The sequence below is a fragment of the Phyllostomus discolor genome, chromosome 13 (assembly GCF_004126475.2).
Source record: "Phyllostomus discolor isolate MPI-MPIP mPhyDis1 chromosome 13, mPhyDis1.pri.v3, whole genome shotgun sequence".
Taxonomy (NCBI): domain Eukaryota; kingdom Metazoa; phylum Chordata; class Mammalia; order Chiroptera; family Phyllostomidae; genus Phyllostomus; species Phyllostomus discolor.
In genome coordinates this window covers 21757219-21782155 of record NC_040915.2, presented here as the reverse complement: position 1 = coordinate 21782155, position 24937 = coordinate 21757219, and the positions used below count along the sequence as shown (strand labels likewise).

At 50.4% G+C, this 24937-nt stretch overlaps 2 protein-coding genes across 5 annotated transcripts in view; one reads left to right on the top strand and one right to left on the bottom strand.

The window, feature by feature from the left end:
• Positions 1–9177, top strand: part of FAT2 (FAT atypical cadherin 2) — a 70706-nt gene extending 61529 nt beyond the window's left edge. The window contains exons 21-24 of one of the 2 annotated variants that reach the window (XM_036014631.1): positions 2618–3059; positions 4508–4625; positions 6221–6681; positions 7757–9177. In XM_036014631.1, the coding sequence (XP_035870524.1) occupies positions 2618–3059; positions 4508–4625; positions 6221–6681; positions 7757–8289 (1554 nt within the window). In that variant the 3' untranslated portion in view covers positions 8290–9177. The remainder of the gene's footprint in view (positions 1–2617; positions 3060–4507; positions 4626–6220; positions 6682–7756) is intronic. The other variant, XM_028528041.2, reaches the window with a different exon arrangement.
• An 8622-nt stretch (positions 9178–17799) lies between these two features.
• SLC36A1 (solute carrier family 36 member 1) overlaps positions 17800–24937 on the bottom strand; it is a 45491-nt gene continuing 38353 nt past the window's right edge. For all 3 annotated transcript variants that reach the window (XM_028528322.2, XM_036014537.1, XM_036014538.1), the window contains exon 11: positions 17800–22280. In XM_028528322.2, coding sequence (XP_028384123.1) covers positions 22009–22280 — 272 coding nt within the window. In that variant the 3' untranslated portion in view covers positions 17800–22008. The remainder of the gene's footprint in view (positions 22281–24937) is intronic.

Genomic DNA, 24937 nt, shown 5'->3' with positions numbered 1-24937 from the left:
GCAAAAAGGGTCCTCATGGCTACTGTGCTAATAGTAGGCTTGGAAGAACAAAGACAGAAGCAGAGAGACCCAGTCAAAAAGCAGTAATTCTGGTGAGAGATGATGGCGGTTCAGATCAGGGTTATGACAGTGGAACTAGGAAGCAGAGGTCAGATTCTGAACAGATGTTGAAGGTAAGGCCAACAGGATATCCTGGTCAATTGAATGAGGGCTGGAAGAAAAAGCAAGGAGTAAGATTTTGTTTGGCCCGAGCAACTGGAAGGGATGAAGTTGCCACCAACAGACCTGGGGAAGAATATGGGTAAAGCAGGGCTGGGGGAGAAGATCTGGAGGTCGGTTTTGGACGTGCAAGTTTGAGATGCCTGTTAGACCTCCGAGTGGAGCTGGATAAACAAGTCTAGTGTTTGTGAGACAGGCCTGGGCCGAGATGGGGATCACCAACGAGTGTAGGTTAGTGAGTGAGTAGACCAAGTGTTCATCCTTGAGACACTCAAGCAGTGAGGTGTCGGGGGAAGGGGAGGATCCAACACTGGAGATCGAAAGGAGCAGCTGATGATGGTGGAGGAAAAGCAAGACAGTGTTGCGTCCGGGAAGCCAAATGAAGAACCTGTACTAAGAAGGAAGGAGTGAGTGATCAGTGGGGTGACCTGCTGCTGAGAAGTCAGCTAAGATGGGAAGTGATATTAACTAAACCACTGGATCTGGCAACAGAAGTCATCGAATACCCTGACGCCAGTGGTTTCAGTGTTGTGGTGGGTGGGGTGGGACTTTGCTGCTAAGGGAAGCAAAGAAAAATAAGAAGTGATATTGGGCAAGAGAACTGGGTTCAAGTCAGCTTTTTAAAAATAATATTAGGGCAATAATGTTTGTAGGACAATTGGGAGGATCCAGCAGAGAAAGAACAAAGATGCAGGAGACAGGAGAGGCAGTGGGGTCTTATCCTTGAGGAAGTAAGCTGGGGGGCGGGGTGGGGAATCTAGTGCATGAACGGAGAGACGGGCTTCCACCAAGGTGGACAGAGGCGATCGTGAGTGTCTGCGAGTTCCCATCAGACTGCTGACAGTGAGAATGCGTAGGGAGGTGTTATTCGGGGTCTGAGGAGAGAGAAGTTGTGGGAATAGCCACCTGGGAGAGAAAATGGACTAAGGAAGGCAGAACGATCGCTGAGCAGCATAAACGGCTCACTTGAGACTCGTGGTCATGAAACCAAAGGGAGACCCGTGAGTAAGGCTGTGTGTTTCTGCACAGCCGTGTTGGCTCCAGGGTGCTCGTACGGAACAGGGGGAGAGGTGAGTTTCACCAGATTTGTGGGTTTGCCAAGTGACTTCGACCAAGTGAGAGAGGGATGGGAATTTGGCTATGGAGCTTAAGCTGGACTAGGAGAGGAGGGAGGACACTGCTGAGGCCGCAAGAGACAGTGAAAAGATGGTGGGATCGATGGATTGTGGTCCTGGGTAAAGTCAAAGGAGTTAAGGATAGTGAGTTGAGTTGTACTTATTTTTGCCACTGTATTTCTCTATTTACTGGATAATAGCAAGCTTTCTTTGAAGTAATAATGATACAGGTAGTACTGAATCAGGACAAAAATCAGGAAGGGGGTGTACAAACGGCTGACTCCTAAAGACACTGTGTTGTATCGTCAAACTGCACCCAGAGAAGCCCTACCGAGCCCGCGGTGACCAGAGAAAGGTTTGACCACATGCTGCCCCACTTCTTAGGGTGAGGTGAACTGAAATGTGTGAACCCAATGGCTCTCAGACTTTTTGATTTCAGGACTTTTTCCTCCTTAAAAATGATTAAAGGTCCTAAGGATGTTTTATTTATATGGGTTACATATAGTTATAAACATTTTCAGTATTAGAAATTAAAACTGACAAATATTAAAATCTTTATTTGTTAATTCATTTAAAAATAAGAAAGCTGTTCCATGGTCACATAAAACTATATTTTTATGAAAAATAATTACACTTTCCAAAATTTAAAAAAAAGAGGCATCGTTTTACATTTTTAAAAAGCTCTCTGATGGCTGGCCTGATGGAGGACAGCTGGCTCTTCACGTCCGCTTCCGCCCCATCAGGTGTGACGCTCTCCACTGCACGTGTGAGAGAGGATGAGGGTGGGAAAGGCGAATAATGTCTTAGGTCGATTACGAAAATAGTTTCCCCTTGCAGATCCCCTCGGTGGATCTTGGAGACCCACTGTAAGAACTGCTGAACTGTTGAATGAGGGAGGGGCGATGAGAGGGAGGTTTTGGTGTCCTTCAAGGCCAATGTTCAGGAATGTAGAACAAGGGAGAGGCCTGTGGAGAAGAATCCAGAAGATGGCAAGGCATCTCTGGGCCCCGGTTTCCTCATCTGTGAAATGTAGAGGTCACTGCTGCCCAGACCAACCCATGGAGTGCAGTGAGGGCCAAATAAAACCATACACAAGACAGCACTTTGAAGGCGTTGTTTATTCTCTACAAACACGCTACCTAGAATGGCCTTGGAAATCACCAAACACTGCCCCTCCCACCCACGAATACACACCCCACATTCTTCCCACTGGCGGCCCGAGAGCCGGGCCTTTTATGAGGACTTTTTGGCTCTGCTGATGGCCGTCTGGGTCTTCTCTGCAGCTGGTCGATGGGGCGCTCCAGCTGGAATACCACTGCCCTGGTGGCTTCTCTGCCAACCTTTCCTCCTCGCTCCACGTGAATGACCAAGAGTGGCACTCCGTTCTGGTGAAGGAGACGGACACCTCCATTCGCCTGCTGGTTGACAGCTCAGGCAACGGCTCCCTCGTGCTCCCAGAGAACTGCCAGGGTCTGAGGCCCGGAAGAGACCTCTTTCTAGGCGGCCTCGTCCTCTCTCCTTCTCCCGCAAACGTCTCCCACGGCTTCGAAGGCTGCCTGGACGCAGTCATGATCAACGGGGAGGCCCTGGAGCTGCTGGCTCGTGGCAGGAAGGCGGCGGGCTTGCTGGAGAGGCAGGCCCTCACCCAGTGCTGCCTCCGCAGCGAAGACTGCAGCCAGAGCCCGTGTCTCAACGGTGGGACGTGCCTGGGGACGCACAGGACAGGTAGGGGCTTGGGGCTGACACCAAGGCTTATCCCAGCAGGCTCTTCAGAGGACCCTGGCCTGTCTGGACTAGCACTTATGTATCACTATTGAGCTTACAAAGCATATTCTTTCATCACAGCCCCATGAGGGAGGGAGGGAGGGAGGGAAGAGAGCCATTGATAGCCCCATTCTGCAGCTCAGGAAACTGCTGGGCTATGTGAGGGAAGCCCAGAAAGGTAGAGGAGCTTGCCCTGGTCACATGGCGGTTAAGTGGGAGAGGATGCTCTGGGTCCAGATCTCAGAAAAACACTCTACCCCCTGATTCCAAATGTCCTTCTCTTTTCCTTTCTGCCTGGTGTGTAACAGGATGAGATCTGCCAGGTCTATACTAGCGAAGCCAGGAGTCTTAATTCTCACAGCAAGTCTTTCTTTCTAAGATAGTATCTTAGATTTCTAGGTCTCCTTCTCCTTTTTTGGAAGGAGGAAGGGTGTGAACGGGGAGCTCTGGTGCAGAAGGCTGCATTCGTCACAAACTTCAGTGCCATCACTACTTTGTCCTCACTCTGACTCAAGCCCCTGTCATCTCTCCCCTCTTTCACTACACCAGCCACTCCCTTCTGCTGCATCTTCCAGGAGGGCACTTTACATTAAATGACTGGTCTTTCTATAGTGCAGATCTGAGAACGTCGCTTTTCTGCATGGGACCTTGTAGTGTCTTCCCCCTGTTGTTTGGAGAGAGTCCCCATTCCTGATTCCTGCATATGGCTCATACCCTGATGCCCTGGCCCCTCCTCTCTCCCGGCCCTGCAGCTCCCACGACCCCCTTTTCCAGCAGGTGCGCCCACCCTGACCTCATTTTAATTCCCGGGACTTGCTACACACACTCTCCTTTAAGCCTGTTTTCTCCTCCGCCTGAAACACCTTCCTCCTTGCTCCTCTGTCTTTTTGTCTGACTTTTACTCACCCTTCACGTCTCAGCAGAAATAGTGCCTGCTCCAGGAAACCTCCCCCAATACTTCCCTTCAATAAAACTAATTTTTATGACAATCACTAATATGCTGATAGTATATATAACTGTCTAGGTCTGAACCTCAATATTGCCACTTACTGAGCTGCATGGCCTTAAGCAGATGACCCACACTCTCCGTGCTTCATTTCCTCACCTGCCATCCACTTGTACCCACCCCTGATGAGGCTGATAACAGTAAAAGATCTCGGAGTTGTCACGAGGCTCCAATAGGCCCCTCCATGAGGATTCTCACTTAGAATCAGTGTTGTCTGGGTAAATGAGGACATGCATTACTCCTTTGACGCCTGTTGTCTGCAGGGCTGTAAGTTCTTTGAGGGCCGGGATCAAGTCTTCTTGTCCAGCAGGGTACCACTGCCTAACGTGGTGTCTGGCGCTCAGCCTGGACTGCCTGACTGCGAGGCCAGTGCACTCACTCACCTCCCCTCTCTTCCTCCAAGGCTATGTCTGCAAGTGTCCCCCGCAGTCCTCTGGGGCACATTGTGAACGAGGGGAGAACTGCACCTGGGCAGCCTGCCAGAAAGATGGAACCTGCACCTCCTCCCCCGAAGGGGGCAGGTAAGCACAGGAGAGGGCACGTGCCCCTGGCCCCTCACCTGGGTGTGACACCCTTGGGGAATGAGCTCTGTCTGCACTCTGAACTCTGGGAAGGCCAATGGGAGGCAAGGGACCGAGTGCTCCAGGGCCTGGCAAGGCCTCTCCCTCTGACCGCCCGCTTCAGAACACTCTGGGAGAGGCAGGTGCTTGTTAATAAGGTATTTCCTGAGCCCTGTTCTGAACCTGCTGAATCAGACTCACCAGGCTGGGGCCCAGGAATCTGCATGTCTAACCAGCTCCTCAGGCCGTTCTGATCTTTGATAAAGCCTGGAAATAGCTGAAGTTTTTAGTCTTTTGCTCTAGATTGTGACTTCCCAGAAAATGACCACTTGGTACAGGCACTGCTATGGGTCACGAACCCCACTGCAAACTACCTGTTATGCTGGCCTGAGGGTGGGGGGCAGTGCAGGTGTTGCAAGAGAAGGCAAATCATCTAAGGGTCCTAGAGATCAAGAGGTTTTGGCAATTATCTGTTTTTTTTGGCTCCCCAACTTTTGAGCCTCTAAAAAATCATGAGGGAGACTGGTGAGAAAGATACATCTCTGGACCCACTAATTTGGAATCTCTAAGTAATGACTCTGGGGATCCTTTTTTTTTTTTTTACAAACTCCAAAGGGAGCCCTTTGCCATCAGTCTGTGCCTAAGTGAACTAATGATGTAGTGCACCCGTTCATTTTACAGCAGGGGAAACTGAGGCTCAGAGAAGGAGAGGGCTTACCCAGGATTCCTCCGTGTGCTTATGACCCAAGTCCTCTTTCTCAGCAACTGGCGCCCCCAGCCGCACCCCACTCACCGCTCTGCAGGATGAAGGCTCTCCATTTGGCAGATGTGTTGGGGGGACACTCCTTGGCTGAAAGCAGCGTTTGCATTTTAAAATAGGAACTTGGGGAGGAGCTAGATGCCAAAGGACAAGCTGTTAGTGCTGAAATTTCAGGCACTGGGAGATGTTTTGGACTCACGTAGAATGGAGCGAACTTTTCAAAAGTGGATAAAGCCAGCGGTAGAAGTCTCCTAAGAGCCTTATGTCATAGAACACTAAGCTGAAGGTGACCTGAGAGATCATATAGTTCTAGGGGCTCTCTCTGAAAACACTGCCGATGTGAGGTCTGTGCAGAGCCATGGGGGTCCCTGTGACCTGCTGGTGATGTCTGGTCGCCATTGTTGAGTGACTGCTGACTTGCATCTGGGCCCCTGCCACTGTAGCTAGAGGACAGCCAGGTGTGCTGGCTGCCTCCATCACGTTTTGTGGTTGGAAACCTGATCTCGGTGGTGGAGAGTATATCCGATGTCTGGGTCTCATGGGTGAACCTAATGGACGTGCTCAGAGTCCACATCCAAGTGGTTGTGAATGGGGTGTAGCTGACTCCTGCACATTACTGGTAGAGGGTGGAATGTTCTGAAGTTGGTAGGTGAGTATGTCTGATAATTGTTTACAATTTTTTGGTGGGAAATTGGAGAGGGCAGGCTTGAGCTCAGGGCTGTCCATCCCACTGATCTTTGTAAGGGGGAACATGAGAAGGAAGTGACTCAGCCCCCTGCCTACTTCTCTGTCTCAGCAGCTGTGAAATTAAGGCCAGTGGCTGCGTAGAAGAATACTGCCTGGTCACCCCTGACATCGAAAGAGGGGACTGGGGGCAGCAGGAGATTCTGTTCATCGTAGTGGCCCTACTGTTCGCCGTTGTCATCACTGTCGGGCTTCTCTTCTACTGCCGCCATCACAAGTCTCACAAGCCCGTGGCCATGGAAGACCCAGACCTCCTGGCCCGGAGTGTTGGCGTTGACACTCAAGCCACACCTGCCATTGAGCTCAACCCCCTGAGCACCAGCTCCTGCAACAACTCGAACCAAGTGGAGCCCAGCAAGACCTCAGGTCCGAGTGAACTCATCACTTTTGGACCCAGCTCCAAGCAGCAGCCAGTGGTCTGCAGCGTGCCTCCCAGACTCCCCCCGGCCGCGGTTCCTTCCCGCTCTGACGACGAGCCCATCATGAAGAGGACCTGGTCCCGCGAGGAGATGGGTCAGTATAGCCGGAGGCCCTTAGCCCTGGGGACTGGTGGAATGGGGGCGGTAGACCTGAGCACCTCATCATCGGAGGCACAAGGGATTTTGGGCACCTTCAGTCAATCCCCTGGAATGGCGTGTGAAGGGGTGTGTTCGAGGCCACAGTGCACACGTGGACTGGAACAGAAGCCAGGTCTCTGGACTCAGAGTCTGTGGCTCATTCTGCTTCATCACCATCCGGTCCTCTAAATTCCAAGACACTCCGCAGGTCTGATGTGAATGGCAGAAACCTACAGGCTCTGGTTAGGAGTGGGTAGGATCTCAGGGGTAGAAAGGCGGCTACTGCACACGTGGGCCCTTCGAAGAAGGGAAAGAGAAGCCGCAGTCCAACTTTCTGGTTGCCAGGGCTGGAGGCACAGCCCCTTAGCTGAGACCTGGCTGGCGGAGAGGAGGCACCTTCACCCCCTCTCCTGTCTGGCTCAAAAGGAGGTGACTATGCAAGCACTTTATAGTTGCTGGCATATCCACCAATAGTTAAAACAGGTATTTTCACTAACTTTTTGCCAGTGGAGTAGCTAGGGCCCATAAAGATGCAGTGACCTGTTCTAACTCACCCAATGATTCAGTAGCAGGGGCACAACTGGGACCCAAGACACCTGGTCTCCAGGCTCCCAAGACACATCTCATTCCATCCCACTCTGTATACATGCCATCACACCTGCTCCGAACTGTGTGTCTGTTTCCTTCAGATAAGGACAGGAAACCCACCAGCGAGCCTTGGGGTGCAGCTGCTGTCTGCAGCGCTGGGGGTGGGCTGCATGAGCCATCCGCATCCTTCCCTGTTCATTGACCCTTTGGTCAGTCACAAGACAGACTGGCCTTGGGTTAAGCCTCTGGCCTTAAACTTGGCCCCACTGGATTCTAGATATCAACCTAAGCTTCCAGAGACAACACGCGTAGACTGGCCACACATCCACCGACTCCTGGGGCCATCTCTACCCCTGGCTAAGTTCTATATAGCAACTATCAGGCCAGCTGGAACCTTCTCCCGGGCAATGCAAAACTCACCCTATACTGCTATTCTCTTTCAGTGTACCCGGGAGGAGCCACAGTCTGGCCCCCCACTTACTCCAGGAAGGAGCGCTGGGAATACCCCCACTCTGAAGTGACCCCGGGCCCTCTGCCACCCTCGCCTCCCCGGCACCAGAACCCAGCTGTGATGCCAGAACCTGCTGGTCTCTACGGGGGGTTCCCCTTCCCACTGGAGCTGGAAAACAAGCGGGCACCCCTCCCACCCCGTTACAGCAATCAGAACCTGGAAGATCTGATGCCCCCACGGGCCCCCAGTCCCCGGGAGCGCCTGCTGGCCCCCTGTCTCAATGAGTACACAGCCATCAGCTACTACCACTCACAGTTCCAGCAGGGAGGGGGAGGGCCCTGCCTGGCAGAGGGGGGCTACAAGGGGGTGAGTATGCGTCTCAGTCGGGCTGGGCCCTCTTATGCCGACTGTGAGGTGGGGGGTAGGCTTCCCACAGGCCAGGGCCAGCCCCAGGCACCCCCCAACTATGAGGGCTCTGACATGGTAGAGAGTGATTATGGGAGCTGTGAGGAGGTCATGTTCTAGCTGTCCTCAGAGGAGAGCAGTGGGAGGCCAAGGACTTGGCACCTTCCTCCGGTCTCACAGAGAGTGAGTGGCGCGTGGCTGGGACGATGGGAGGGAAGCCCCCATACCCATTCCGGGCTGTCACACTTTGAAATGTGCTCTTCCAGACCCACACCTGGTCCCTGAGGACAGAGGGAAGCAGAGGGTAGAGCTCCAAAAACAGTACTGGGGTCCCCAGCAGAGAGGGGATGCACGGAGCAGTTACCCTGGAAAACCAGGAAAAACTGACTCCTGAGATGGGCAAGAGGCGGCCAGTCTCTGATGTGCCATCTCTCAGCGCGCAGGGAGGAGGGGCCTGAACCACTGGGTGAGCGAGCTCCGCTGGGGCGCATTCGGACACCTGCCCACAGGCAGCTCCATTCTGGAGGCGGAGGCAGGTTCCTGCCTCACAGGCTACTGCTACACACACTACAGAGCCCAGGCCCCAGGGTCACTGACCTCGGAGGGCCACAGGGTGTCCTCCTGGGCACTGAAAGGTGAGCAGCAGGCGGGCAGTTACTGAAAGTCACCTATGCACCCTGCCTCATTTGTATGTCCATGGCAGCACCTGCTCCGTGCCAGGCACGGTGCTGGGCATCGGGGATGAGATTGCGAATGAGGGAGATGAGGGTGCCTGAGGAGCATCATCGCTTTGGCCTCAGTCTCCTGGAATCTCTAATCCAAATTCCAACAAAGCAGCTTGCTCCGCCTCTTTAAGTCACGTGACTTTCTATCAGCCAGGGTGAGCCGGATTTGCGAGCCCTGGACCTTCTTTGTGAAAGAATTCAGACCTCATGGAACTCTGGGTTCTTCATCCCAAGTTTCGCAAGCACTTTGGGACAAAGGAAGGAAGGACATAATTCATCATTTTAAAAAAAATTTTAGGCACTTTTCAACCTTGCTGTCTAGATGAGTTCCCCCAAAGGGAGTTTTCTTCTGTAGACACAAGGGACTCGAGAATGTCCATTCAGGGAGGGTGGAGGCAAGGAGTTGGAGAGCCGTGTGTCCAGACTGGGCACCCGGCCCTCGCCTGCCCCTCCATCTCCAAGTGTTACCTGCAGTGACTCAACCCTATGCATGGAGGGTCAGTGTGGGCACATGTCTGCACATGTGGGCACCTGTGAATAATATGTCTGTACACATGTGTAGAGTGTATGTAGCCAGGAGTGGCAGCGGCCAGAGAATTCTGGTGGCCTCGCTACTTCCCCTCCCCCCATTCCTTTCTCTGGTCCATTGCTTTTTCACGTGTTGTTTCTGGAGACGAAAGTCAAAAGGAAGAGCAACAGAGACTCTCACCCACAGGGTTGCTGCTGACAGGGGAGGAGGGCTGTGTGGGTGAGGGCATTGGTGTGCGTGGTTCGTGGTTCACGGCTGTGCGCATGGCTGTGAGCGTGAATGGCGGTGTGCGTGGTTTCAGTGGTTGTTTTTTTCAACAATAAAATATCTTTTTTACTGTTATTTTCTGTGCCACTTACCCTGTTTGGGGTTGAGTCAGAGAAAGTGCACAAGGGCCTCCAGGCCCTTCCAAGCTGAGGTGCAAAGAATTCGGGGGGACCCTAGAAGTTACCCCCAAATCCAGCAAAATAGCTAAAATAAAGATCCCTAAGCCCTACCTCAGACACAGAAAATTAGAAGCGCTGGGGGTGGGGCCCAGGACACTGTTTGGAAAAAAATGCCTCCAATTCTGACACAACTGTCCACAGCTAGTGGAACGTCCGCTGACCAGTCCTGAGACCCGAGAGCCGGTCCCCGCCCCAGGCTCTCACCGCGGACTGTGGCTCTGGGTCGGGCTCGGGTGCAGACCCGTTCTCACTCAGGCGGGTGGGGCCTGGCCTCTCATTTCTCAGTAAAACTAAGACAGTAAGTAACACCTATACCCTAATACCGTTCTGAGGAATACACACAAAGAACTTATAGCAGCACAGACAATAAATGGTGATTTAATGCTAAGAAATAATACCCGGTAGTATGCAGGTAGCAGTAACTTGTCAGAACTGTGCAGGAAATGACAAATAACCTAGTCCAGTGTTGCCTAAATTTCTGTTGTTGTGCTAGCCACTTTTATGATTTGGCCCCGAGAGAATACCACCTGTACTATTATTTACTTAATATTTTTCTTTTAGCACATTTAGGCTTTTTAGTTTTTTTTAAAGATTTTATTTATTTTTAGAGGGGGGGAAGAGAGAGAGAGAAACATTAATGTGTGGTTGCTGGGGGTCATGGCCTGCAACCCAGGCATGTAGCCTGACTGGGAATCGAACCTGTGACACTTTGGTTCACAGCCCGCACTCAATCCACTGAGCTACGCCAGCCAGGGCAGTTTTTTAGTTTTTTACTCCCTTTAAAACAATAATACCCATGAGCTGAAAGATTTGCAAGTTTCATCCAGCACACGTGAAAATCCACTACCACTCAGATTTTAAACCCTAAGTCACCTTTGGGAAACACTCATCTAGTCCCAGCATTCCTCACCCTGAGACCCACAGAGGAGGTGTGTCCAAGGGGTCACAGCTAGAGCTTCACAGGAATGAGACCCAGCCCAAGGAATCCCCCTATAAAACTACTCTCTCAGCCTCTGTCCACCCAGCCCACCTCTGCACACACCAGGCCCCTCCTTCCCTTTGTCCTCTGGAGACTGCACCTTCATGGATCAGCCACCAGAGGGCTCTCTGAGATCAAGACCCAGCCCACCAGTACTCAAAGATTTTTTCAGGGAAATCCTCCCGCTTCAGGCCACTGGGGCTCCAAACGCCCTGAGAATGACACAGCATAACAGCGGCAGAGAAAGGCAGAGACCCGGGGCTTCCGGCTTCCAGACGGGGCGTTTTTACAGTCACCGCAGTCATCCTCACGACCCCCTCTCACTAGCACCTGCTGTATGTGGGCACTGCGCAAGCACCCGGCATGCCCTGTCTTACTTGATTCTCACAAAAACCTCGCGAGGCGAGTACTATCATGCCAATTGCTATTTACATTTTAACTTAATCTACATTATATATCTTTTCCATTACTATTTAGTCCCTGTATACCTCCCTCTCCCCAGCAACTTCTACTTATTCCTCCACTATCTTGGATCAAATCATGCCCATTTTTTAGACGGAGGTGCAGAGGCACCCAGAAATTAAGTAGTTTGTAACTTACGTGGGTAACTTCAAGTGAAGTCCCCCAGGCCGAGGATCCAATTCAGGGCTGCCTGACTCCACATCTGTACCTTATGTTCAGGTTCATGAAATAAATTACAAACACGGGACATCAGAGGGCTGAGGAAGAGCGGCAGGAAGGACCGAGAGGGTAACCCAATGATCCACTGAGTGCGGAGGCAAGAACCCACTGCATTTCCAGGTCACACTCACAACCAGGGCGTCCAGAATCGGGAAGGTGGACTCTGCTCAAGCCTGGGGCTGCACTCCAGGCCACTCCTGTGACCCCAGCTCCAGTTCTGAGGCTGGACCTTCAGAGCCCCAGGGCAACCTTGAGTGCTGCCGGAGGGGACAGCCAGGAAGGGGTGGGGGTGGAGGGCAGGACTTACAACCCAGTCCGGTGAGAAAGGGCAGCTGGGATCCACCAGGACGGATGGGAAACGGATTCCAGACGGCTCCTCCGGGTGGTGGAGGGGAGAGCGGGCCGCACGGCTGTGCCTTCACATGGGGTTTTTCGGGGCTTTCTAAAGGAAGGCAAATGTGCCTTCCAGAAACCAGAGTGGTGCTGGAGGGAGACGCGTGAGGTCACGGTGGGGGGCGGGGCGGGGAGACTGAAGCCATGGCTAGAACCTCAGAAAAGGTTCAAGAAGCTTCAGTAAGAAGGGCAGAGCCAAAGGCCTTGGGAGGAAGACCACTCCCTTTTGGATGAGGAATACAGAGATTTTGAAAGGTAGAGGGGATAAAGTATATAAAATTTTCAGATATATGGTGACTTGCCCAGGGCCCACAGTGAATTCAACTCAGCACAGCCGGCCCGTCTTCCCTACACCACAGGACAGACAGGCGAGGTGCCACCTCCGAGGGCACCAGGCCCAGGTGCTCACCAACAACCCACACTGGGTGCCTCGGGACAGACGTGGGAAGCCCTCGGACCTCCCGTGCCAGCTCCATCTCGGGGAGAGGCACGAGCTGTCTCTCCGAATGAACAGACTTTCTCAGGGACCAGGCTTAGAATTTTTTCAAGGCTCGCCAACACATCCACAGGGTCCAGGCAAGGAGTGCTCAGTTAGACTGGTACCGAACTCAAAAGGAACACAGTGCTGTCCACTCCCCAGGGGCCAGGGCACCCCACTCCGTGCTGAAGGGAACTGCGCTGAATTTGGTCACTAATGCCAGGTGCACGGTTCGCCCCACGGACGGGAGAGCAAGCCTGATTTGACCTAGGCTTCGAGCAACTCACAATGTTGGCCGAGTGGTCACACCTCTCTCGCATAAGCAGGGATGGGGCCAACCAAAGCGGGGACATCATGGCATTATTAGGGAGGGAACTACCGATGAGGCTAGGGAAGGTTCCAGAGAGGAGCAGCTGCCTCAGCTGGATCTTAAAACTGAACTTCAGAGTTAGCACTGAGAGTCGAGTTGGAGAGGCTAAGAGAACAGGCTAAAGTGAAGGCCTAAGTGTCTTGAGCATCTGGGCAACGGTGGGTACTTCTGATGGGCGGGTTGGAATATGGGAGGACTTAGGTACCCAGACTAGGGCCTGGAAGGGTGCTGTGTCCGCTGAGGGAGGGGAGCAGTGACAGAATCAGGATCAGGGAAGCAGATCTCAGGGGCAGAGGCATGAGGTCGGGAGGCAGACAGAGCTGGCTCCACTTAGAAAACATGGGACCTTGGTCAAGTTATTCAACTTCCTGTCTCAGTTTGCAAACTGGGGACAGGACCTTCCTCCACTGAATCTGAGTACTAAAGGACATAATGTAGGCAGTGCTTAGCATAGCTGGCAGAGGGAACTGCCAGGAGATGGCAGGTATTTACTTCACTGTCACTATTAAAAAGGAGGATCTTTCTGTGGTTTCCCTGACCACACACCTACCTTTGTTCCACGGCCAAGATGAAAGGACGTCCCCCCAGCGAGGCTAGGGAGAGGCTAAATATATTAAGGCAGTGGTTCTCAAAAGGAAGGGGGTGCTGTTTCTACCCTCTCCCCAAATTACCCCTGATGCAAGGAGACCTTTGGCAGTATCTAGAGACATTTCTGGTTGTCGCAAATGGCAGGGTGTGCCTGGCATTCAGTGAGGAGAGGCCAGGGAGGCTGCTAAACATCCTACAGTGCATGGAAAAGCCCCCGCAACACAAGATGATTAAGCCCTGAATGGTCACAATACTGAGGACGAGAAACTCGGACCTAAGGAGCCACACTGGCACCACAGCAGCCAGGCACCTGGCCCGAGGCAAAAGCATCCTCACATCAAGAACAGCAGTCATGGCAGACAGCTCGCACATTTATAAAAAGGCACCGTTCTGAATTCTACATTGGTCAGGGTAAATATCAGGGTGAGTAAAAAACAAAAGACAATCCAACAATATCGAAAAGAATAGTATACCATGGCCAAGTAGGATTTATTCCAGGTAAGCCAGGCTAGTTCAATATTCAAAAATAAATCAATGTAATTAATCTACCATATCAACAGGTGAATAAAAAAATTGTATGATCTTATTAATTGATGCCGAAAAAGCATGACAAAATTCAACACCCATTCATGATAAAAAAAATCTCTCAGTGCAGAAATAGAAGGAGCTTCTGTGAAAAGCCTACAGCTCACATCACACTTAAAGGTGAAAGGCTGAACGCTTTCCAAGTAAGACCGGGAAGAAGGCTGGAGAGTTCACTCTGCCCACTCTTTCTTAACACAGTACTGGAAGTTCTAGCCATCGCAATAAGGCAAAAAAAAAAAGGTATACAGATTGGAAAAGAAAAATACAATTATCTCTATTTGCAGACAACTGTTTACATAGAAACCCCAAGAAATCTAAGCAGAAATCCATAGAACTATTGTTAAGTGCAGAAGGGTCACAGGTACAACATTAACACTCCAGAATCAATTTCTATACAGTACCAGTGAACACGTGGCGACTGAAATGAAACACACATTGCCATTTACAATTGCTCCAAGGAAAACGAAATACTTTGGCATATATCTAACAAAACGTTTACACAATTAATAACTGGCAAAAAAATAATACCGCCACCAAATGCTGACAAGGATGCAGAGAAACTGTATCATTCATACACAGCTGGCACGGTCACTTTGGGAGCTGGTTTGGAAGTTCCTTCTAAAACTAAAAATGGGCTTACTCTACAACTCAGCAATTGCACCCTTGGGTATATATCTCAGAGAAATAAAGATTTATTTTCATGTAGAAACTTGTACATGAATATTCACAGCAGCTTTATTGGTAATAGCCAGATCTGGGAACTATGAAAATTTCTTTCGACGGTGACCTGTTAACCAAACTGTGGTACATCCATATCATGGAATACAACTCAGTAATGAAAAGGGAAAAATAACTGATACAGAAAATAATTCAGATGATCCTCAAGGAAATTATATCTAGTGAAAGAAGCCCATCAAAAGGATACATACAACACAATTCAATTTATATAATGTTTGTGAAATGACACAAGCCAGATGAAGAAGAGATTTGTGGTTGTGCCTGGATTTAGGGAGATGGGGGGGGGCACAGAACGTGTGTCTAGAAAGGGTGGCACGAGGAGTCTCGTGGCAGTAAGCTAATCATCTCGATTGTGGTGGAGGAAGCTACATGTGATAAATTGCTTAAAGGTACACACATATACACACACACAAATGAGCGCATGCGTAACTGGGGAAGTCTGAGCGAGCTCTATGGGTTTTGCCGATGCCGGTGTCCTGGCTTTGTGCTGCACTGTAGTTACGCAGCAGGGAGACACCAGAGGAGGCGTGGAGAAGGGAGCACGGGACCTCCTTATACATTTCTTTGCACCTTCCTGTGAATCTGTAATGACTTCAAACCAGGAAGCTTAAAATTTCTTAAAAAGTCTAAGTTTTGAAAGAAGAAAAGTATTTGAACAAATACATCTTTTAAGAAGATAAACTAATGGCAAATAAACCCAGGAAAAGATACAGAACATCATTAGTCATTAGGCAAATGTAAATTAAAACCACAAGGAGGTATTAGTACACATCCATTAAGACAGCTACAATAAAAAAGACCAGAGTACACAGTACTGACACAGATATGGAACAAAAGGAACTTTTATCAATTGTTGGTAGCAACCCAAAATGGCACGGTCACTTGGGAAAACAACTTTCCGATTTCTTATACAGCTAGTACATACTTATTATATAACTCCATAATTCCATTCCTAGGTATTTACGCAAGAGAAATAAAACTTAGGTTTACACAAAGATCTGTACATGAATATTTATGGTAGCTTTTTCATAACAGCCAAACACTAGAAGCAACTCAAACATCCATCAATTGCTAAATAAATAAATTATGGTTTGTCTACACAATGGAATATTATTTGGCAAAAAGACGAAACAAACTACTGACACACATAACAAGGATGAATTCTAAAAGCATCATGTCAAGTAAAAGCAGCCATACAGAAAGGACTGCATGCTTCACGGTTCCACTTAGATGACATTCTAGAAAAGACAAAACTAAAGACAAAAAGATCAGGTCAGTGGTTGGGAAGGGCCAAGTGGCGTGGGGGTGGGATTACCTGCATGGGGCGCTCAGGAACTTTGGGGTCAAGAAAAGATTCTGCATCTTGACTGAAGTGGTGGTTGAACAACTGCACACATTTGTCAAAACTCATCACACTGGACATTTAAAGAAGCAGGTCAATTTTATTATATGTAGATTACACCTTAAATTTTTTTTCAAAAAATAAATGGTGCAGGGAGACCAATAGCCAAGGGTCTAGCAAAGCACACTGAGTAAAGACACACAGTTTCTTACTCCAGACGTCTTACTCGAGACGCCAGCAGGCATCTGCATTGGGCTGAGCCTGAGCAAGTCAGCCTCACTAGTACAGAGCCCGGGTGTAGGGTCCAAATTCAGTCCACTGTCACTCAAGTTTATGCCTCCAGCAGTGCAGTGGGCTGACCTGGACAGCCCTGGTTGCCTGGAAGGAAGGGTTACGACCATTACGTATGGAGGTGAGCAGGAATAAAAACGTGAAGAGGTAAGCAATCTAAAAAGGGTTGAATGCTCTATACAAGGTGAGCAAGACACGACTGTAATGCACACACAATCAGAAAAACAAGTAAAACTGCTTTTGAGTCTTGGTTTTCTTCGATTCAGCTAATATTTCAAAAAATGTTTCATAAGCCCTTCACGCCAGGCACCTTCTAACATTCTAACCCTCACAACAACCCCTAAAGGAGACGTCCCTACTGAGGCCGTAACAAAGAGGGGGAGGCAGCCAGTGCCTGGGGAAGGGTTGGGGTTCTGGACTCACAGGGCGTGCGTGTATGTGCCAGTTCTGCCACTTACTGGCTGGTCACCTGGAAGTCACTGAATCTCTCTGACCCGCGGTTCCAGCAATAATATTGATAACTGAAAATGGTCATAATACACGCCCTACCCTCCTCTCTCAGGAAAGTGTTATACTTTAATAGTGTTCTCTGAGGGCTCTGCTTCCGAACAAGGCTAATTCAGTAATGGACAAAGATCAGTTTTCAAATCATCTAAGGGCCTGTTAGAGATGGTCTCGCTTTTCTTCTTAAGTGCGACAAGAACAGAAGGGGAGTCATCTCTTCCACTGTCTTGAAATCAATCTTCCCTTTTCAAGAAAATTGGGTGTTACCTCTCGTATCGGTAAAGGTCCTTCAGAAAAACAGAACCAGTAAGATGGATGGATGTGTATGTATGTATGTATGTATGTATTGTATGTGCATGTATACACACACACACACACACACACACACACACAGAGGTTCCCAGGAATTGACTTAAGTGATTGCTGGGGCTGGCAGGGTGGCAAGCTGGAAACTCTTGGGCAAAAGCAGATGCTGCAGTCTTGAGGCAAGAATTTCTTCTTTCCCCAGGGAAACCTCAGTTTTGCTCTTAAAGTCCTTCAACTGATTGGATGAGGCCCACCCACATTTTGAGGATGATCTTTTATTTAAAGGGAACTGATTGTAGACTTTTGCCACATCTGCAAAATGCCTTCACAGAAACACCTAGATTAGTGTTTGAATGAATAACTGGATTATTCGATACTGTAGCCTAGCCACACTGACACACAAAACTAACCATCACCCTGGTACGTGCGGTCCTCCGATATTCACAGCGAGGGTGAGAAGAGCAGACAGGAACCACAGGACTGTCGAATGGGAAAACTGCCACCTGGCCCTCTTCTCTGGGACGCTCAACCCCACAGGTGGTTCCACTGTTCACACTACGCCCCCAACCACGAGCTCTACGAAATAAACTAGAAACATTCTGACGTAAGATCAAGTAAGGGGATCTCAGTGACATTTAAAACAAAAAAGTGAAAACAAAGACACAGACCACAACCTTCAAAAATAAAAAATAAAATTCATTTATTGAAAAGGAAAAGTTTAACACATGATCCGTGCACAGAAGCCCAAACGAAATCTTCCACGAGCTCCTGCACGACCCGGTCCCTGCGCAGACCATGTGGGAGCGCACATTCACGTGGGCACACAGCACACACAGCGCTGTGTGCTTATCAAGGCCTGCTGGACGGCAGGTTTTGTACTCCTCGTATCCACGCACCCGCTGACATGACTTACAATGGTCACATGAGCGTATCATTCTCTACAACAACATGACTTCCCCAGAATCACCTTGATTTAAATGAAAAAAAAACACAGCTTATGATAGGCACCCTCCACCCTCATCCCCCACCCACACCCCCACTCTCTGATAACCTCAAATCAGCACCATTTGTGTCCCGCGGCCAGGGAATGACCCAGTGGTACAAAGGACAGGGAAGAAATGCAACAAACTGATTCCATCAGAGCAAACAGCCCGCAGCCCGCAGGACTAATTGTCTGAAAGTATCGACCATGATTACACAGACAAACCACATCATCTCTTCCCCTCACGGTCCTGGAGATCTGTAATGCACTTTGGAGAATTTAATTCTGCGGCAGACTTGGAGCCGACTCCCTAATTAGCAAGTCGTGCCTTTTGTACTGGGTGTCTCCACTGCGAGGACCGGCACCATGCTCTGGCCAGGGCGGATGCTGCGCGGCCTGCTCATCACCTACGAAATACACCCACCGATACCGACGCCCCTGCCGTGAACAGTGAATGCAGAAAGCTGTAAACAGACACAGACTGAGATTTTGCACTTCCAGAAAAACATGAGGCGAACATGTAGTGTTAAACAGAAGTGATATTCTATAATTTTGGGAGAAACTGGAAGGGGAAAAAACAAGACAGGGGTACAGGGGGAGGGGAAAGATTTTCCTGACATACCTGTCCGGTGGGACCATCACGTTAAGACAACTGCTGAAACTGCAGATTTTACCTCTCCTGAAGATAGAGAGTGGTGAGCACCAGCCAGTGGATCTAGCTGGGGAGGTGAGTGACAGGGCAGGGCAGAAGCTGCTCAGCTACGACGAGCCCCACATTCACATAGATCTGGCCAGGTTTGAGCAGATGAAGGGGTCCTAGCAGCCGGACAGCAGCACACTATAAATAGCATCACTTGTGAATGGTGACAACTTCCAGGCAAATTGAATAGAATATGCCAGGTCATGCTCTTCTCGGCAAGCACCTGCATTTAAGGGGAGGTACACTGCCAACAGGGAGCTGGATACTGGCTCCCAATAGTGGCGTTTGCAGGTCAGAACAAGGGTCTCTGAGTAGCTACCTCTAAGCTAATAAAAATCCGGGGCTGCGTGAGGAGACTGGGGAAGGGATGGAGAGACTAACAGTACTGAGCCAGAAAACCCAGGATTAGCTTTTGGCTTGGCAGATGCAGCCTCACACCACAGAAAGCCTTTGCTTTGTTGCTCCTGATCAGACTCCTGCTTATGCCGGAGCTTTTTTCCAGGGAGCAAGGCACAGGAAGCGGCTGGGCAGCTGGTTCTGGTTCCTAAAGAGTGGCGAGAAGACACCAAGGGCTCCCTGACTACAGAAGGCCCAGAGGCAGCAGAAGAGGAAGCTTCCCTCAGCGGGCCCAGACGGCTGCTTCCAGAAGAGGAGGAAGGGCTCCCTCCCATTGCCATCCTCTGGCTGACCCCTTTGCTCAACGCCAAACTGCAGTGCAACTGCACAACCAAAAGGCCCACTGACTGGGTTCACCTTGCCTGGTCTTCTGAGTCAGCCAGGCAATCAGGCTGGCAAGTCAGGAGCACAGAAAAGAGATCAAACAGGGAAAGCCAAGCCAAAGTAGCTTCCAGAAGCCCCAAAGCCAGAGCCCCCTCGCCTATACACCACGTTCTCTGGGTCAGGGATCCTGAAGCAATAACCTGCATTTAGCTGAGATTTGAGGCCAGAGGACCTCAGTATTGTGCTACCTACCCCTCAAGGTCCAGCATCAGAGTCCCAGTGCGACTGCCCACCTGGACAGGACAGCTTTGAGCAGCTCCCTGTGCACACAGGAGCCTCCACCACAGGAGCTGCGGGCAGGACACACATCTGAGCCACTTCTACTGACACGCACCTTCTCACTCTCAGGACCACTGCGGAAAGACTGCTGGGGCCCAGGCTTGCAAACAGGAGATGACAACTCCTGAGCCCGCTTTGGTCATTTCTAAGCCTGAGGCTTCAGAGGGCAGGGCTGCTGCCACCTCCAGCTAGAGTCTTGGTCATGTAAGCACCTGTTCGGCACCACCAATGAGCAGAAACGGTGGATGAAGAGTGTCCTTCTCCTAAGAGAGACCAAGTCACCACTGATCACATCTTCCTAAGTAGATTGTTAGGGAACTTAGGAGTCACTACGATGAGAAAGTTTGGCTTTGGAACAGAAAAGGAAGAAAAACCTGGGGCTGCAAAGGTGGGTCAGAGCCCTTAGGAGCTTTGGTAAAACACAAAACCAAAAAAGCCCTGATAAAGCTGTGCTGCTCTCCCAACTTGCAGGGCAAACTGTAGCTCCGGGTAAGTAAGCAAGAGCCTGGTGACAGGAGTGGAGGAGAGAGGACCCTGCCACATATGCACAGACACACACATACATGCACACAGCTCAGGAGAGCGAGAGCCAGTGGCTAATGCCCTTCTGAATGCTTCCTCACACCTAGAGGGAGGACGGGGAAGCCAGAAGCAAGGCAGTATACCATCCTCTGCCTTCTCTGCAGCTTCTTCCCACACCTGAAGGCTGACCTTGAGGTGAGCCAACCCTGAGGCTACGTCTGACCCTCAGGGGGAGGGAGAGGCATCATAATTAGTGTTTAGGACACAGGGGACTGACACCCCAACTAAGTGGCAACTTTAGAGTCCAGGTCGAGAAGGCAGCCAGACAGGGCACTGTGCCTGCCCTGCCGCCCGCTGATTGTAAACAACCAAGCACCGCACTTAGTGTCAGACCAGCAGCGGGAAATTCTCTGAACTTAATTTCGACTGTCTGTGCACACTGACCTCACCGTCTCGCCCATGGCAACAGTGTGGGCGTCTTCCCGGCACCATGGCAACTGAACGCTGCCATGCTGCTTGCAGACCAGGGGCTGAGGCTGAAAAAGAGGCCTGAGCGCACAAAGCCACCATTTCATAAGCCTCCCCTGGGCAGAAACACACGGCCATCCGTTCCTTTCGCCATCCTTTCCTCCGGCCTGGTGCACTAGCAGGTATTTCCCGAGTCCTTCATATTTACTCAACACGAAATCAGGCTGGTCCATGGGAGACCCAGTCCAGGCCTCCCGCAGAGGTACACATTTAGATGACCCTGATTAAAATCTTTGAGGTCCTCAGCCTCCTGTGCTGAGGACCTACGCAGACATTTCCTGGAACAAGTTTCTTTTCAGCAGGAGAAGCTGATACAAATTGACTGAGGAAGGAGGGATTCACAATGACCTCAGATCAGGAGAGTCTAAAAACAAAAGCTAATTTTAAATAAAATAAAATATAAATATTTTCAATTGAGGCAGCAATTGATGTCTTTTGGGAGCTAAAGCAACTAAGAATACAGTATCGTGACCCATATGAGGAATTCAGAGAGGAAAAGGTGTAGGCAAGGGTCACAGCAAGCCAGAGAGATTAGAGACTAAAAACTCCAGCTTTGGGGGCTAGTTTCAACTACTAGGTGGGTCCAGACACCTGCTGCAGACTTGAACAGGTAGGAGAAAATTGAGGTAAAATATCTGGGAGAGATATGAGAAAGAGATAGGCCCGACTTTATAAAGAGAGCGAGTTTTTACTTACTTAGTCTAGGTCTGGACCAGAAAATGAAATGCTAAAATTTTTAAATAAAGTGAGCTGTGCAAAAAGAATAATTCTGGGGAGATGGGTCGGAGGAGAGAGGCAGGTAAGGGAGAAGGCGTGATGAGGGGAGACAGCTGTAAGGTTCTGGTTAAATAAGCACAAATGAACAATGATGGCACTGCCACTAACGGTGCCTCCGGCGTATCTGCTAGCCACTCTCCCCACCTGTCCTCAGTCCTACCTGGCCCAGGGAACCTAGGTGCCAGGTACCGGGCTTTCTGAACGGCAACCTTGCTTTTTCCGAGAGCCCAGCTGGACCCTGCCTGAGGCTCTGGGGCCAGGAGCTAGGGAACACACAGAGGTGGGGTGGGCAGGTGCAGGGGATGCACCCGGACAGCTATGCAGAGGCACTGGTGGAGTTGATAAAAATGGGAGCATTGCTTGGCTGGATCAGCTCGTACAGAGCCTCATAGGTCCCCACCACAAAGCCCACGAAGCCCAGGATGCTGATCAGGGCGTCCTTGGCGATGGCGAGGGGGCTTATGCCCTCCGAGTAGTAGGTGGTGATCTCCAGGAGGGGCGGGATGATGAGCGCCAGGGCGCTGCTGCTCACGGAGCCCACCAGGGAGATGACCAGGTCCAGGCGGGGGATGAGGATGGCCAAGACGCCTGCAGGAGAGAGGACATGGATGTTCAAGACTGCCCAGAGCTGGAAGGGACATCCTCACTGTCCTGCAAATTTAGCAAGTGTCTTCCTCATAGAATGGAGAGCTCCAGAGAGACTTAGTCATTGTCTGGCCCAATCTCTCATCCCACAGATGAGAAAATGAATGCCCAGAAGGTGGAGGAACCTGGGTTTCCCTATAAGATCGCCAACACCGGGACTGGCTCCAATCACCTGGCTTTCAGCTTTTCTACTGCCACACATGATTTTCGTCTTTCCCCCAAAAGGAACCAAATGACATTCCAATGCATTCTGGTCCTACAAAGGAGAGAGAGTGTGGAGCAAAAAAGGAAGTGGACCATTTCCAAGTGACTGCTCACTGTCTTACCACTGAGCATACCTCCAACATGAACATCTCTACTTGACTGACAAGAATCAAAACGGGAAAGCCTCCTGGAACGATGGCATAGTAAACCCTGTTTCATGGAGCATGACCCCACAGGGGGAGCAGAAGCAGCTCTGTGTGCATGCTAATTAAGCACACACACAATGAGTGCATCCCTGTGACAGGACAAGCTGGTGAGTGGCTCCCACACCCGAAACTCCGGCTCGGGAGTGCGTGAGGAAGGCAGGGATGATGAAGATGAGCAGGGCTGCACTAGGGAACGCCATCAGCTTCCCTACCACCCCAACGACTGCACCGCTGTCGAACTGCTTGGACAGTGAGGCTTAAAACCAAGGGGAGGAAGCTTCCCTGACCACGTGGATCCAGTGCCCATCGATCCCACTACCCCATCTAACTCACTTTCCACTGCAGGTGAAGGCTGATGTTCCCCCAGTTTCTTGAGGATTATGGGCTCTGGAATTAGGCTCTTGTGTTTGAACCCTGGCTCTACCTGAGTGACGCTGGGGAAGTTGAGGCTCCTTTCTCTTCTCCAGTTTTCTTGTGGGCAAAATGAGAATACTAACAGCTCCTATGTCACAGAGATGTCATGATGATTAAAGGAGGTTACACGGGCACTTAACAAAAGGCCTAGTGTGTGACAGGCACACAATACAGTTAATATCACCGTCATGAGCATGTACTTTGCTGTTCATGAAAAGTGCATCCTTAACTCGTTAGTACTCAGATGTATTTTGAAGACTGCCTTCCTCACTGCCAGCCTCCAACTGGAAGTCCTTAGCATTAGAACAGCAACCCAGGGCACATCAATGACTTCCCTGAGCCCTAACGAGTTACATTTGCCATGGGGGTTTCAGTTCTAACTTCGTAAAGCAAAAATGCAGTCAAATTGCTTTGAGGAAGGCGTCACACTGGTGAGACTGTCAGAACATCTGAGTCCAGTGCAGCCAGTTTTACCCTTCAGAGGGACTGTCTGCATCGGTCAATTGATCGCTGCCTCTTTGGCTGAGCATCAGATGAAAGTCCTGGGTTGCATTTGGAGGCCAGGTTTTATGAGAAACACTTACTTTTAAATTGGAATACCACTCCCCGCAGTAAGAGGAGAGGCCTGTGGGAAATGAGATTTATTAGGGGAGGAGCAGGTTCACATCTCCTGTCTCGTACTTACTAGTCACTAGCTATTGAAACTTAAATGAATTCAGTTCCTCATTCACACTGGCCACATTCCAAGGACTCAACAGCCACCTGTGCCTAGTGGCTACTGTCCTGGACAGCACAGACCCAGAATACTTCCATCACGGCAGAATGTCTAGTGCCTAGCCGACTGCACGGCCCACACTGCACTCATCGAGCTGCACTTGCCTGTGCTCCATGGGTATGCAGCTCCATGACATGATTATCTCCCCATTGAGAGGGGGGCCCAGAGATGTTACATGATATAAAGTGACAGAGCGAGGACTAGAATCCAGGGCCTCAGGCCACTGATACAGTTCCATCATGAACTCGATTAGTAAGAAAAGAGACTAATACAGAGACCCGCAAAAGAAGGGAGCACAGGGGATCTGGGAGACCAGAAAGATCCTGTCTGTGAAGAACTGGGGAGTCAGATGTTGGGTTAGCTCTGCCAGGGAGACACCACAGTGGTTTGGCAGGGAATCCTGCACACAGTCAGCCCCGAGCTCTCTCTGCTCTGGAAAGGAAGTAACACAAGGGTTTTGAAGTCTGATAACAACGAGAGTGCAGGAGTCCTGCCCCCGGACCTGGCCCTGCCATGGTTTCACAGCCTTGGAGCAATCCTGTCCTCTTTCCTTCTGCTAGCGACCAGCCAAGGCGGCGGCCACCCACCAACACCTTCACTGTCCTGAAGCTGTCAGAAGGTCTACAAAAGTGCAGCCACTTAACGATGGTCTCTTCTGCCCTCACATATTTCCGAGTAAACGGAGTTAGTGACATTCCTCAAAACTTCAGGGTTGAATCTGGAGGGAAGCTGGAAGTAAAGTGTCTGCAGCTGATGACAAAAAGGTGTTCTCGTCATGGATAGCCTAGTGCTCAACGAGAGTTGATGTGCTGTGTGTCCCGGAATAAGACACTTGCCCTCTCTGGGGTGGGGGTCTCCATCTGCCCACACAGGAGTGTGTCTGAGAGTTCAGGCTCTGGACTCAGAACCTAGGTTCGTATCCCAGGCCCACCACAAACCAGTCACTCACCCTCTTTAAGACTGTTATTTGCCCTACTGCTGAACAGGGATGGTCAAATGTA